General features: G+C 32.7%; 1 protein-coding gene across 1 annotated transcript; it reads left to right on the plus strand.

Annotated features, from left to right (window-relative positions):
* Positions 1-9,162: 9,162 nt before the first annotated feature.
* Positions 9,163-13,226, plus strand: LOC131643805 (glucosamine inositolphosphorylceramide transferase 1). The gene is made up of 4 exons (XM_058914126.1): positions 9,163-9,727; positions 10,002-10,124; positions 10,948-11,115; positions 11,212-13,226. The coding sequence occupies exons 1-4, from the start codon at positions 9,386-9,388 to the stop codon at positions 12,895-12,897; spliced, it is 2,319 nt and encodes a 772-aa protein (XP_058770109.1). The 5' UTR covers positions 9,163-9,385; the 3' UTR covers positions 12,898-13,226.
* The last annotated feature ends 509 nt before the right edge of the window (positions 13,227-13,735 follow it).

Genomic DNA, 13,735 nt, shown 5'->3' on the forward strand with positions numbered 1-13,735 from the left:
ACCAGAGATTTTTTTTCTTTGTCTGGGGCATGTAGAGGTACAGACTGCACACCAACCTACTAGCTAAGGCTGAAAAGTTCATATAATATGAGGTAAAGCTGGTCGTCAAAAAGGAAATTTATGGCAGTGTTGATGCAGTAAAGCGGCAAGCAAAAAGTAATAGGTATTACTTATTACCGGGTGATATAGGTTATATCGTATCGTAGTCCACAGAGATTGGTAGAGAAAAACTGTCGTTCGACTATCTCGCGTTCTAAGTTTCATGATTGGGTGCGGAAGGTAAAATGCGAAAAAAGTAAATAAAAGCACATAAACAATCTATTGTAGCTTAAGAGAATTCAGTCTGGAATCGTATTTCTACTTAACCCGTCGAATACTTAAATCTGAAGATCTATCGCTCAACACTCACAATATGCATCAAAATCACCAAGCATCATTCGAGACGTCACATCAGTGTCCATTTCTGCAACACCGACGAAAGCTCAACCGTACTATTCACATCAACGATTTCTCCACCGACACAAACAACACAGAGGCGTTAAAATTGATACCCATTATGGTTATTAGCTTTAAATCCATGTCTGAAACCTAGAAACTAACAAATATAATTCCTAATCAAGATCTATGATGTCCATTTCTGCAACACAAATCCGAAGCATTTAAGCAAAAAGATCAAGAACAACAACAGTGATGATTTGTAAAGCGAATATATAAATGATCCAAAGATCAACAAATATACATACAAGAGAGGAAAAATATACATACAAACCTCACTATTGGAATGGGTCACAGGGAAGAAGAAGAACAAGCAGAAACATCTCGTGTTTGTCGGCACAATCGGAGACCACCCGAGCTAAATCGACATGATGAGACACCTAATAGTGTTGCTTGAACCTCTAAACTACAAAGAATGGGTCAGAGCTCAACTTTGTCCAAGAAGAGGTGATAAACCCTAACTAAAACAAAGCTGTCTATTTATACAAAAACAGAATTTCGAAGAGGGCGCGACGCGCCCTACAGCGCACGACGCGCCCTACAGTGCACGACGCGCCCTACAGCGCACGACGCGCCCTACAGTGCACGACGCGCCCTATCACTTAATGTACCAAACTTCCCTACAGCGCGCGACGTGCCCTAAGTCCGCGCGATGCGCCCTAGCTTCTGCCAGAATTATTTCTTTTGCTCCTACAGCGCGTGACACGCCCTCCAGCGTGCGACGCGCCCTACACCAGAACAGCAGCTTTTATTTTCACAATACGTTTGCAGTTGTGTCTTCGACACTTTATTCCTCGAGGCTCCGAAAGCGCAACAAAACCTACAAAAATACAACAAAACTATCAAACGGTACATATTTACATGAAAACGTACCAAAACTCAAAGTATATGACTTTACACAAAAATGGAGAATTATTCAACGATATTAACAAAAAGTATAGATAAGTGTCACTATTTACATACACAAAATAACTACATTTTGGCACTTATCAGGCATGGAGTCTGAGAAGGAAAAAACAAGTATAATGGGAAATGAAGAAACCAAACAAGGAAACAAAAAGAGGGGGCAAAGCCAATAAATATTCGCATACCAACTTAGAGGCTAAGGGAGCACTATCTCCCTCAAGATACAGAGATTACACGTTATTGAATGTATCAAGAGAATGTATCTTGCAAGAATGAATCAACACAAAGTTTAGAGAAGAACAAGTTGAAACACCAAAACCACTCAAAAAACATCCAGAGTGGACAAATCTCGATATCACCATTCCTACATGTGTAACATTCATAACATAGAAGAATGCGTACAACTGGAGAATGTTGTCAAAGATTTAATTAGGAAGGGAAAGTTTTCCATATTTTTCTCGAGACAAAATTTGATTTAAGGAAAAAAAAAGGCAGGAAGAAGAAAGCCCGCAAAGGACAATGAGTGAAATAGTCTAAGTGGCTAAAAAGTAGAGACATTCTAACCATGGAAAAGAAAATAAATTACTAGTTGAATACACTGTCGCAAGGAGGACATTCAAAGAATGAACATGACTAATCCTCCTAATGATCATTAAGGAGGAGCCACCACAATTGCAGGGCAGACCCAGTCAATCCAGAGACCCCGTTCTAATTTTTAAAAATGAGCCTAAATTTAAAAAATGCAATTTTAATAATTAAAAATGACACATCAAAAATATAATTATATATACTTAAAAATATAATTAATTATAATTATTTTGACTTTTGATCAGTCTCATTTTTTATACATATGGTTTTTTATAGAATTCTTATTTATTTGTTGAGTTTTTACTATAACATTTTTTATGTCTATTAATATTAATAAAAAAATTAGACCTTTCAAAATTTAGGGTTCTGTGCAATAGAGTTTGTTGCTTCTGTACAGGGTCGGTCCTGCAATTGTGGGAGAAACTCTTATCAACATCAAGACAGATCCAGGGGGTGCATAAGAGGCAAATATGAGAAGTGATCACTAACTAAACTAAACAACATCCCACAAGAATAAACCATGTTAACCATGATTGAGGTAGTTTCAGGAGGATTCTCTCATAAAGTTTTTAATATATTAAATTAGACTAAAATACTTAACAAAAGATTGAAGAGTAACTTATAAGAGAAGGATGAAAATATAGATTTTAATCTAAGGAGGATGTATAATGTTATTTATTCATCTTTTAGAAGAGGAGAAACAATTTTTCTAATATGTTTTGTCGAAGAAGGGGTGTGAATGTAAAATTTATTCACCTTTAAAAGACATATGATTGCATGAGTGTGAAAATCAACGACTTCTTACTTATTCAACTTTAAAAGATAAAAAAATTCAGGCAACTAAACTATTGTACCAATAATATAAGAGGGAGAAATAGTGTAAGTGTTAAATTGTAATTCTTTGTGTCAAAAAGATTTGATTTGATTTAGAAGTGTGGAAACAGTTTGTTACACACATATTTGATTTAGATCTAAATTAGATAGATTTGATTTAGATCTAAAATAGATTTGATTTGATTTAGTTCCTAAATAGGTATTTTAGACTTTTATAGTTTTGGGTTTTGGCTTAGGGAGTAAGCTAACTCAAATCTATAAATAGGGAGTAACCCTCATTATTTTGTAATCAAGTCAATTGAGTTGTATTCAAATAATTTGCAGTTGCAAGTGAATAATAAAGTTTTCCACATTTTGTGGGCAGAGAGCTACTTTGCGGGAACCCTAATCTCTTTTCTTTTTTTAAATTTCTGTTTTCTTTTCATTGTTATCATGTGGTGATAACAATCTTGTTCATCAAGATTGATAAAAATTTATCACAGATTTTGGTGGATTTCCAACCGTAAGATGAACATCTCTACAAAAATATAACATACTACGTAAGAGAAAAATGTGTATTTTAACGCAAAAGAAAAGAATTGTGTAATATGAATATCTATCGAAAAAGATGAATGTAATATATGTTTTAAAAATCGGATTGACCCGACCGATTGAACCGGTTCAACCTTGAACCGTTGTCTAATCAGGTTCGGTTTGAACCAATAAACGGTTAGGTCTATAAAATTGGGATAAAATTGCTTCAAGCGCAAAAAACCAAAATAATCGTAAAATTGAAACCGGTTTTGGTGAACCAGACAGTTCAAAAAATCAAAGATAATTTTTTTATGTTTTACTTCATTTTATTTCTTTATTTAAATCTAAAAAATTAATTATAGAAAACATTTAAAATTGTGTAGATGGAAAATAAAGAATAAAAAATTGAAAGACAAAAGACATTGTAAATGTAATAGAAAGAGAAGAAATAAATTAACGTTTGTGGACACGGGATAACTGATGTTGGTCTTTAAAGAGATGTAAAAAATCATACTGATGAAGAACTTATGGCTTTGAGTTAAGCAATTAGGACAAATATATATATATATATATATATATATATATATATATATATATATATATATATATATATATATATATATATATATATATATATATATATATATATATATATATATATATAGGAGGGATCAAATTACACCCGAAGAGTTAGACCACGAGTTACACTCGTTCAATAACTACATCTCGAAATAATATTTTTTAAATTCAACCGTTGGATTGAAACATAATATCATATAGATCATTCCTATAAAGTTTGAGCTTAATCTATAATGATTTACTATGTCATTGAATAACATCAAAATTAACGTTATATGAAAGCTCATTTTGACGTTAATCTTTGGATATCTTGATGATATAGTAAATCATTATAGATTAAGCTCAAATTTTATAGGTATGATCTATATGATATTATGTTTCAATCCAACGGTTGAATTTAAAAAATATTATTTCGAGATGTAGTTATTGAACAAGTGTAACTCGTGGTGTAACTCTTCGGGTGTAATTTGATCCCTCCTCATATGATCTATAATATCATATAGATCATACCTATAATGATTTACTATATATATATATATATATATATATATATATATATATATATATATATATATATATATATATATATATATATATATATATATATATATATATATATATATATATATATATATATATATATTGGTCCTTAAATAATTTTATAATTTGTTATTGAATCTTACATTGTATTCTTCTTATTTTGCAAGTTTGTTTATTAGTATCGTATTTATTTGAGAATTTTATTTTATAAATTATGATATAAATTAATTTTATTAAAATATTTAATAATATATATATATATATATATATATATATATATATATATATATATATTTTTAGTTTAAATTTAATATATGGTTCAACCACAGCTGAACCGATTGAATCATAACCCGCATGTTTTAACAGTTTTTTCTTCGATTTGATTTTTAAAACATTTATATATTTTACAATAGAATAAAGAATAATGTATATTTTAATACAAAAGATGATAGTAATATAATATGAATATTTTTACGGAGATGAGAGTGTAATTTACACTAAAATTTATTTGAACCAACCAAAATTTAAATAATAAAGAAAAAAAAGTTAATACTAATGTGCAGTGATGCTAGCATTTCTATGTTTAAAAACGTTAAAAATGATTGCTTGTCAATAAAGGAATGTTTGTGTTTTATGAGTTTTTAAATTCCTTAAAAAATTCCTCCTCCCCGGTAGATTTCCTAGTCAATTTCGTCATTCCCTAGGAACCACCTCCACCAAATATCTTTGGTCTATCCTTCCGTGTTGAATATACTCGTCACTAAATCGTAGCCAATACTCTTCAATTCAATTTAGTATACACGCAATAAATAAGACCGAATTAATTGTATAATAAAAAATTAACAAAATTAAGTCTGGGATTATGTGAATTTTATTTTATTTTATTACTGGTCATTTGCTATTTTTTATTATTTCATTATGAGAATTGACAGTTGAATGTTGATTAATTAAAAAGTCTTTTATTTTTTACTTTATTTTATATTGATTGTGGAACAAAATTTTTAGTTTATACCATCATCAAAAATATCATTAACATAATATACATAAAAGATTTATAGAGTAAATAAAATTTATATGATTAATCTAATGATGGTCAAATTTACAGGATGACAGCCATAATTTTAATTGTTTTATTTTTAATTTCAAAAGAATATATTTTAGTTATAAGAATTAAGTGTCTCGTTAATAAATAAAGTTTGAATAAAAACTACTAAGTTACAAATAAAAATAACATAAATAGTTGAAATAGTAAAAGAAAAAGCGAAGACTAAAATTATATAATTTGAATTTGATGGAAAAAACTTAAATTAAATTTATTATAAACTAGGTTGGTACAAGAGTATCTTAATTGTCATAGAGTAGCATTAATATATAAAAAATTTCAAAGCTTTTTTTTTTTTTTGAGATGGAGAATGGTGAAAATATATATTTTTAATAAATCATCGATTAAATAGAAGTTTTTTAAGAGATAAATTTAATAAGTTGTTCGAGCTTTCTTTAGTTAAAGAAACGTTGGTGGCTGATATGAGATGGGTGAGAATGTGGTGAAATTGGGAGGTAGATACATTAGTTGTTTGCTTGCAAGAAAGATTTACTTATAATTATAAATTATTGTACTTTGTTGCATAACATTATTTTCTAGGAACTCAAAGCAATAGATGACTATAAAAGCTAAAAATTAGTATAAAAATTTTCAAGTTTGATTCAAGAGTTTATATTGATTAAATTTGAAAATATTTTGCTCTATTGAAAGTGTCATTGAAATAACTTATATCGTCGCCTGATCATCAACAACGTTCCTTTAAGTTGCTTAAAAGGATATGGAAAGGATGAAAACATAATTCATGTTTTTTTAATGTGCTCTACATGACCATTGATTAAATAGAATTTTGTTGAGATTTAAACTTAATAGGTTGTATAAGTTTTTTCTTGTTAAAGAAACGTTGGTCGCTAATATGTGTAGATGGGCGAGGGTGTGTGGCAAATTTTGAAGGTAGAGACATTAGTTGTTTGTTTGAAAGAATGATTTACTTATAAATTATTGTATTTTGTTGGATAACATTATTTTGTAGGATGTGTGTAGATGGGGTGAGGGTATGTGGTGAAATTTGGAGGTAGAGACATTAGTTGTTTGCTTGAAAGAAGGATTTACTTGTAAATTATTGTATTTTGTTAGATAACATTATTTTGTAGGATGTCAAGACAAACATGTGATTGTAAAAGCTAAATATTAATGGTGAATGTCATGCCAAAAATAATTATAGTTTGTTTATATAAAATTTCGAGTTTATATTGATTATATCTGAAAAGATTTTGCTTTATTAAAAGTGTCATTGAGACAACTTGTATCGTCCCCTGATCATCAACAACATCAACAACGATCCTTTAAGGTGTTTAAAAGGATATGTAAAGGATGAAAACATAAGTCATATTTTTTTAATGTACTTTCTTTGAAAGAATGTGGTACAATAGTGTCGCTGTGAAGTGGCTGAACATATGTGTTGCTTTTCTTACTGATTTAAAAAGTCACACTTCTATATTTTGTAGTTTTATCTCTAATAGTAAAAAAATTCGCAAAGGCCTCCAAATCATTTGGTTAACATTTGTTTGAATTTTAAGAGAAAAAAATAGAATAAGAGGCTATTTGTTCTACAGGAATTATTAACTTCACAAATTTTATATCAAAGTCAAAATTACGGCCTTCCTGATGGTTCAGGTCTAAAAAGAAAAACTTTTAGTATGTTTAAAAGAATTTGTAGTTCAGTCCTTTAGTTGCCTAGATATATGGTTGGTTGATGTTATTCTCGAATTTATTTAGTTTTTTTTAATACCAAAGTAGATCGATATCTTGAAAAAAAGAAGGAAAAAAGTACAAGATACAACTCAAGCACAAGTTGTGCTCAGAAACAACAAGGCTTTCAAATAATTAATCGACAAGATTTTCCAACCAAAAATAAATTTGTTCTGCATTTTTCAAATAGTATGTACCACAAAATTCTAGATTGAGACCAACACTAAAAACATATTTCTATTGTGACCCCAACCCTAAAACAATTCAAACACCCCTAAAACTGACAATGAATGACGTTTTAGCCTCCCCACTCACCTTAAAATTCTATATCAAATGGCGGAAACAACCTCACACACAAGACGAAGAGATGATCAACTGACTCCATCTGCCCCACACACATAACACACCCCACATTACTAAATCTATACTCAGTTTGGCGTCTTCAGAGATTCTAGCGAGTCGACAATCTATCCTGGATCAAATGCGAAGAGAATATAACCACTTTCGTAGGCACCCAACTCTTCCACACCTTGCCAAACCTCCTTAAGACCCTCTCAGATATGTAATCCCCAACCCTCGCTTAAATTGAAAGGCAAACATAGGTTGAACTGAACCTCCTTAGACGGGTCTTACTTCCAAACCCAAACATTTACCCGATCACGTTGAACCACTCCCGATATAAGATCTAGCAAATCCTCAAGAAACTCCTCTTCCCGAACACGAAAAATCGTCTCCACCTAAAACTCCAAACCCATACCCAAATATCCCTTACCCAAGAATCCAAGGAACCCATCAATTGAGACTTCTGCTCTAAGAGAAAAAATAACCTCTCAAAAGACACACTTAAAGAGGGTGAACTTCACCCAAACATCAATTCAAAATCTGGCATTCTGCCCGCCCTCGACCAACTTAAAAAAGAGAAAGCCAACTAGTCAGACTCAAGATCCGAAAGAGGTTCTGGGAGAGAGACACCTTTCCACCAAGGGGATACCCTTCTAAACTCTCCAACTCTCCTGCCCAAAAGAGAGTCAAAACCTTGTGACATATACCTATCCTTGGTAATATCATCTCAACGGGATAACAAATCCAAAAGAATTCTTCACTTCCATTTACTTAACAAGACAAAATTAATAAGTCTAAGATCTCACCCTTGACCGACACTACCTTTGTCCCCCTTTCGAACCTTCTAAAGAAAGCACTTTTGCAAATCAAACAACTTCTTTCAAACTAAGACCAATATCTTCATGAAAGACAAAAAAAAAAAAAAAAAGACAGAGTATTGTTGTTAGCAGTCTTTGTGTGAGATAATACATTCATTTTAAAATGTTTTCATTTAACTTTTTCAAAAAAAAAAAAAAAGAAAAATTAAATTAAATATTTTATAAAGAAAAATATTTTTTTAATGTGTCAATATAATTAATAATGACTACTAAATACAAGATGTAAAACCATTTGTTCAACATACAAGAAACACTTATAACCAGAATTGATAGGTTCTTAATTTTTATAAACCACCACAAATTTATATCATAACCAGAATTTTCCTTATCAGCTTTTAACCACCTCAAACAAGAATTTTACTTTATACTAATGATCAAACGACTCCATCTTTTAATATTTTAAAGTATTATATTTAATTTTTATACTAAATAAGTTAAACCTTTTTTTTACCTAAACATCTCATCAAAATTATTCATAAGTTTTATTTTAAAAATAATCAAACTAAAAATCATATCATTATAATTTATTAACAATATAAAGTTATTCCTTTTTAAAAATTAGTATAAAATCTTTGATTAACAAAAAAAAAATAAAAAATTTAGATAATGAGTAATACAAAATTGACTACTAAAAAAATATTTCATTCAATGGATGAGCCTCCTAAACGGTATATATAAAGACACCAATGCAAGAAGGAAGTTCGACTCACACATTAATTCTCCGAAATTACGACTTTATCCTCCAAACTTCTTCTATTCTAGAGAGAGAAACAAAAAAAGCCCAAAAAATCAAAAACAACAAGAAAAGCAAAACTCGGTTGTGTGAACTGTCAAATGCTGGCGACTGATTTAAAACGCGGTGGCGCTGCCACGGCGGTTTAAGATCTTCAGTTACCGAAACCATTTTGCGCCACCGTAAATGGGTTCCGGCCATATTACCGGTAGCGTCGGCGGTGGCTCTAATAGTAGTGGTGGTAATAATAGCGGTGGTAGTTGTTGTGACATGAGTATGAAGTGTTGGTGTAGGTGGAGATTGGAGAATCAGCACTACTATAACCGGTTTTTCTCCTCTGGTTTTGTGTTCTTTTTTGGGTGTTTTGTTTTGTTTGGATCGATTGCTAGCTTTTATGGGTGGCTTGCGTTTTCTCCGTCTGTTCATACTGCGCTTTCCCCTTTTGGGTGTCAGGATGACAATGAGGGTTCTTGGGCTATTGGGATTTTCTATGGTGATTCTCCCTTTTCTTTGAAACCTATAGAATTTGTAAGTTTCTTCTCTCTTGAGTGGGTTTAGTTTACTCTATTTTTTCTTGTTTGGTGTTTTTTAATATTAAAAATCTGTTTTTTATTTCATTTTTTATGTACCCTTGTTGTGGATTGTGAGTTATGGTGGTGAGAGTTTTGTTTTTGGGTTGATGGAGTGATGAGTGAGGAATTTTATGAATTGGGTTTTTTTTTTGTGGTGTGAGTTTTTGAGGGATGGATTAGTGTTTGTTGATTGTTCTATGGAAGTGATGATGTTTTTTGATCGTGTGCAGGCGAATATTTCGAAGGATGAAAGCGCTGCTTGGCCGGTTGCTAATCCTGTAGTGACTTGTGCTTCTGTTTCTGATGCTGGAGTTCCGAGTAATTTTGTTGCTGACCCTTTTCTTTTTATTCAGGTGAGTAATTGTTTCTTGTCACCCTTTGTTCCACCCTTTGTTTCTTTGTATATCTGGTGCTATGGATTCTATGGAATAGTTTAATGTTTTTAATGGTTTCTTTTGTATCTTTATGGTTGGCAAAAACCTCACTATTTTTGTTTATATGTATTGTTGTTTACTTTGACAGGTCAATGATTTGATACAAACACTAATCCCTAATAAATTAAAGCCTGATATTAGAATGTTGAAGGGTTAGGTTATAGTGAGAGATAATACTTTGTGTTATCATTATTATTTCTTCTGATTATCACATCATATATTGAGAAATTAATTAGCTTAAAGTTTTTTGGTTGGTGGGGTTAGTGAAGATATCGTATTGTGTTCAAGGTCCTGTTCTTAACTATAAGATTGTAGGTCATTACTTTGTGTCAATCTTTAGATAGGATCTTACAGCAAAATTGGTTTTACTGCAAAAGAACTCATATCAGTTCGGTAAATATTATGAAATGCAGATTCAATGTTGACTCATATGTTGATCTATGTGTTGAAGTTGTTTCCCATCTCTTTAGTTGCAATAGGGTGTTTACAAAACCTTCAAGGTTTTAGCGCCATCAGTTAGTAACTTATATAAACTTTCTTAAAATGCCGGTAAATGTTCAAATTACACAAAAAGAACATGCATGACTATGTTTAATAAATGACACGTGAGTGGTGCGGAATATTAATGGAAAACTCATTTAATCACATTATTGAGGTGTTCAAAGTTTTTAGGTATTTTGTTTTTTGTATTAATTATCACTGAATCAACCTATTAGCTTATACTGTTGGTGTTACAATCCAGGGAGATGCTTTATACCTGTTCTACGAGTCAAAGAATGCAGTCACCATGCAAGGTGATATTGGAGTTTCAAAAAGTACTGATAAGGGAGCAACATGGCAACAACTGGGAATTGCCTTGAATGAAGATTGGCATCTTTCTTATCCTTATGTGTTTCGGCACGATGGCCAGGTATTGTTTCCATGAAAAATTATGTATTATGTTTTGTAAATATGATGTTGTACCTGAACTGTACTTCATTTAATTGTTTCCATTGTAACTTTACAGATATACATGATGCCGGAGGGGAGTCAAAGAGGAGATCTCCGTCTCTACAAAGCTGTTAACTTTCCTTTGCAGTGGAAATTGGAAAAAGTCCTTATAAAAAAGCCGCTTATTGATTCCTTTATCATTGACCATGATGGAAAATATTGGCTTTTTGGCTCGGATCATAGTGGTTTTGGCACCAAGAGAAATGGGCAGTTAGAGATTTGGCATAGTAATTCACCTCTCGGTCCTTGGAAACCTCACAAGAAAAATCCTATTTATAACATTAACAAGAGCTTGGGAGCTCGCAATGGAGGCAGGCCATTTAAATATGAAGGAAATCTTTATCGTATGGGTCAGGACTGTGGCGATACATATGGGAGACGGGTTCGTGCTTTTCAAATAGAAACCCTTACTACTGAAGAATACAAAGAAATTGAAGTACCTTTGGGCTTTGTTGAATCAAACAAGAGTCGAAATGCTTGGAATGGTGCTAGATACCATCACTTAGATGCCCAACGTCTTCCGTCTGGTGGTTGGATTGGTGTTATGGATGGGGATCGTGTTCCTTCTGGAGATTCAGTCCGACGGCTCATGGTTGGTTGTACTTCTGTTGCAGTCGCTGCTATACTCATTGTGCTATTAGGTGTGTTACTCGGGTTTGTGAATTGTATTGTCCCTCTCCATTTGTTCATTCATAACTCAGGGAAGAAGAATCCAACCCTATTGTCTTGGGAAAGGCCAAACGCATTCTCTTCAAAAGTAAGACGGTTCTGTAGCCGCGTGAACCGAGCCCCAACGTTTCTCCGTGGTAAGATAAAGCATAATGCCTGTGCCAGGAGGGTTATTCTTACTATAATTTTTGTAGTTGGGGTTGGATTGATGTGCATAGGATTCAAAAATATTTATGGCGGTAACGGTTCAGAAGAACCTTATCCGTTGAAAGGTCAGTACTCGCAGTTCACATTATTAACAATGACCTACGATGCTCGTCTCTGGAACTTGAAGATGTATGTGAAACATTACTCAAGATGCTCTTCCGTGTCCGAAATAGTTGTAGTATGGAATAAGGGAATCCCTCCAGAAGTGAGTGATGTAGATTCAGCGGTACCAGTCAGGATTAGGATAGAGGAGAAAAACTCTCTAAATAATCGATTCAAGGAAGACCCGTTGATAAAAACTCGAGCAGTCCTCGAGCTCGATGACGACATTATGATGACATGTGATGATGTCGAGCGAGGCTTTAATGTCTGGCGTCAACATCCTGACCGGATCGTCGGATTCTATCCTCGGCTCATTGCCGGGAGTCCATTAAAGTACAGAGGAGAAAAATACGCGCGGAGGCATAAAGGCTACAACATGATTCTCACCGGTGCAGCTTTCATCGACTCAAAACTAGCTTTCAAGAGGTACTGGGGCGAGGAAGCCAAACAAGGGAGAGAAACTGTGGACAAGTTATTTAACTGTGAAGATGTACTGTTGAATTACTTGTATGCGAACGCAAGTTCATCGTCAAGAACAGTTGATTATGTGAAACCAGCTTGGGCAATTGACACTTCAAAGTTTTCTGGTGCAGCGATTAGTCGCAACACGAAGGTGCATTACGGATTGAGAAGCAACTGTCTGATGAAATTTTCGGAAATGTATGGAAGTATAGCGGATCGAAAATGGGGATTTGACAGTAGAAAAGATGGTTGGGATGTATAGTAGTAGTATTATGGACTAATGGAGTGATTTTTCTTAATAGTTAGGTTTTTGATGTAAACCTTTGTATTTTTATTACATCTTTTAGGGAGGGTTATCTAAATGGTTGTGTCTGCAACATGTAAATTTGGTTTTATAATGGTTTTTTATGTTTAGTTTTAATTTATTTGAAAATGTATGTATGCCTCCAAATCCTCAAGGAGGGTAGTTTGTGATGACTGGAACATAGGAGTACACGAGTGTTTCCTGAAGACATGCCTTTGAAACTGTAATTCTTTGTTTTTTTGTTTGTAAAATTAGAAACTGCAATTCTAATTATGGGGATTCTAATTCTTTTTGTTTTTTTAACAGTGTGTTTTGTTCTGCAGTTTTTAAATAAATTTGTTATGTAAAATTGACCTAAAGCTCCGAAGCTCTACTGGTGCAAGCCTATCAACCAAGATTTTAGTTGTGATTTTGTGTGTGAAGTTTGCTATGACTATAGGCCTAAAATGTTCAATTGTGTCTGCATTATAAATTTTAGGGATAAGGACCAATGTGTTGGAATTGTAGTTGGGAAGTATCCATCCATATTTGAAAAATTGCATTATAGCCTTGACCACATCATTCTTGATAATATCCTAGTATGTTTAACACAATAAAAGACCAAAACCATCAGGCCCTAAGGCACTGTCCCTCTTAAAGTTTAAGACTGCATTGTGGATCTCTTCAGTGGAAGGCAACATTGTTAAATTGTATTGGTTTGTTTAATGGTCAAGTTGGGGAGGACCTCATCCATTAGATCATTATCCTTCAAAATAGAAAAATATTCAAATAAATCAGTATAATTGTCCACCACATG

The sequence above is a fragment of the Vicia villosa genome, linkage group LG1 (assembly GCF_029867415.1).
Source record: "Vicia villosa cultivar HV-30 ecotype Madison, WI linkage group LG1, Vvil1.0, whole genome shotgun sequence".
NCBI lineage: Eukaryota > Viridiplantae > Streptophyta > Magnoliopsida > Fabales > Fabaceae > Vicia > Vicia villosa.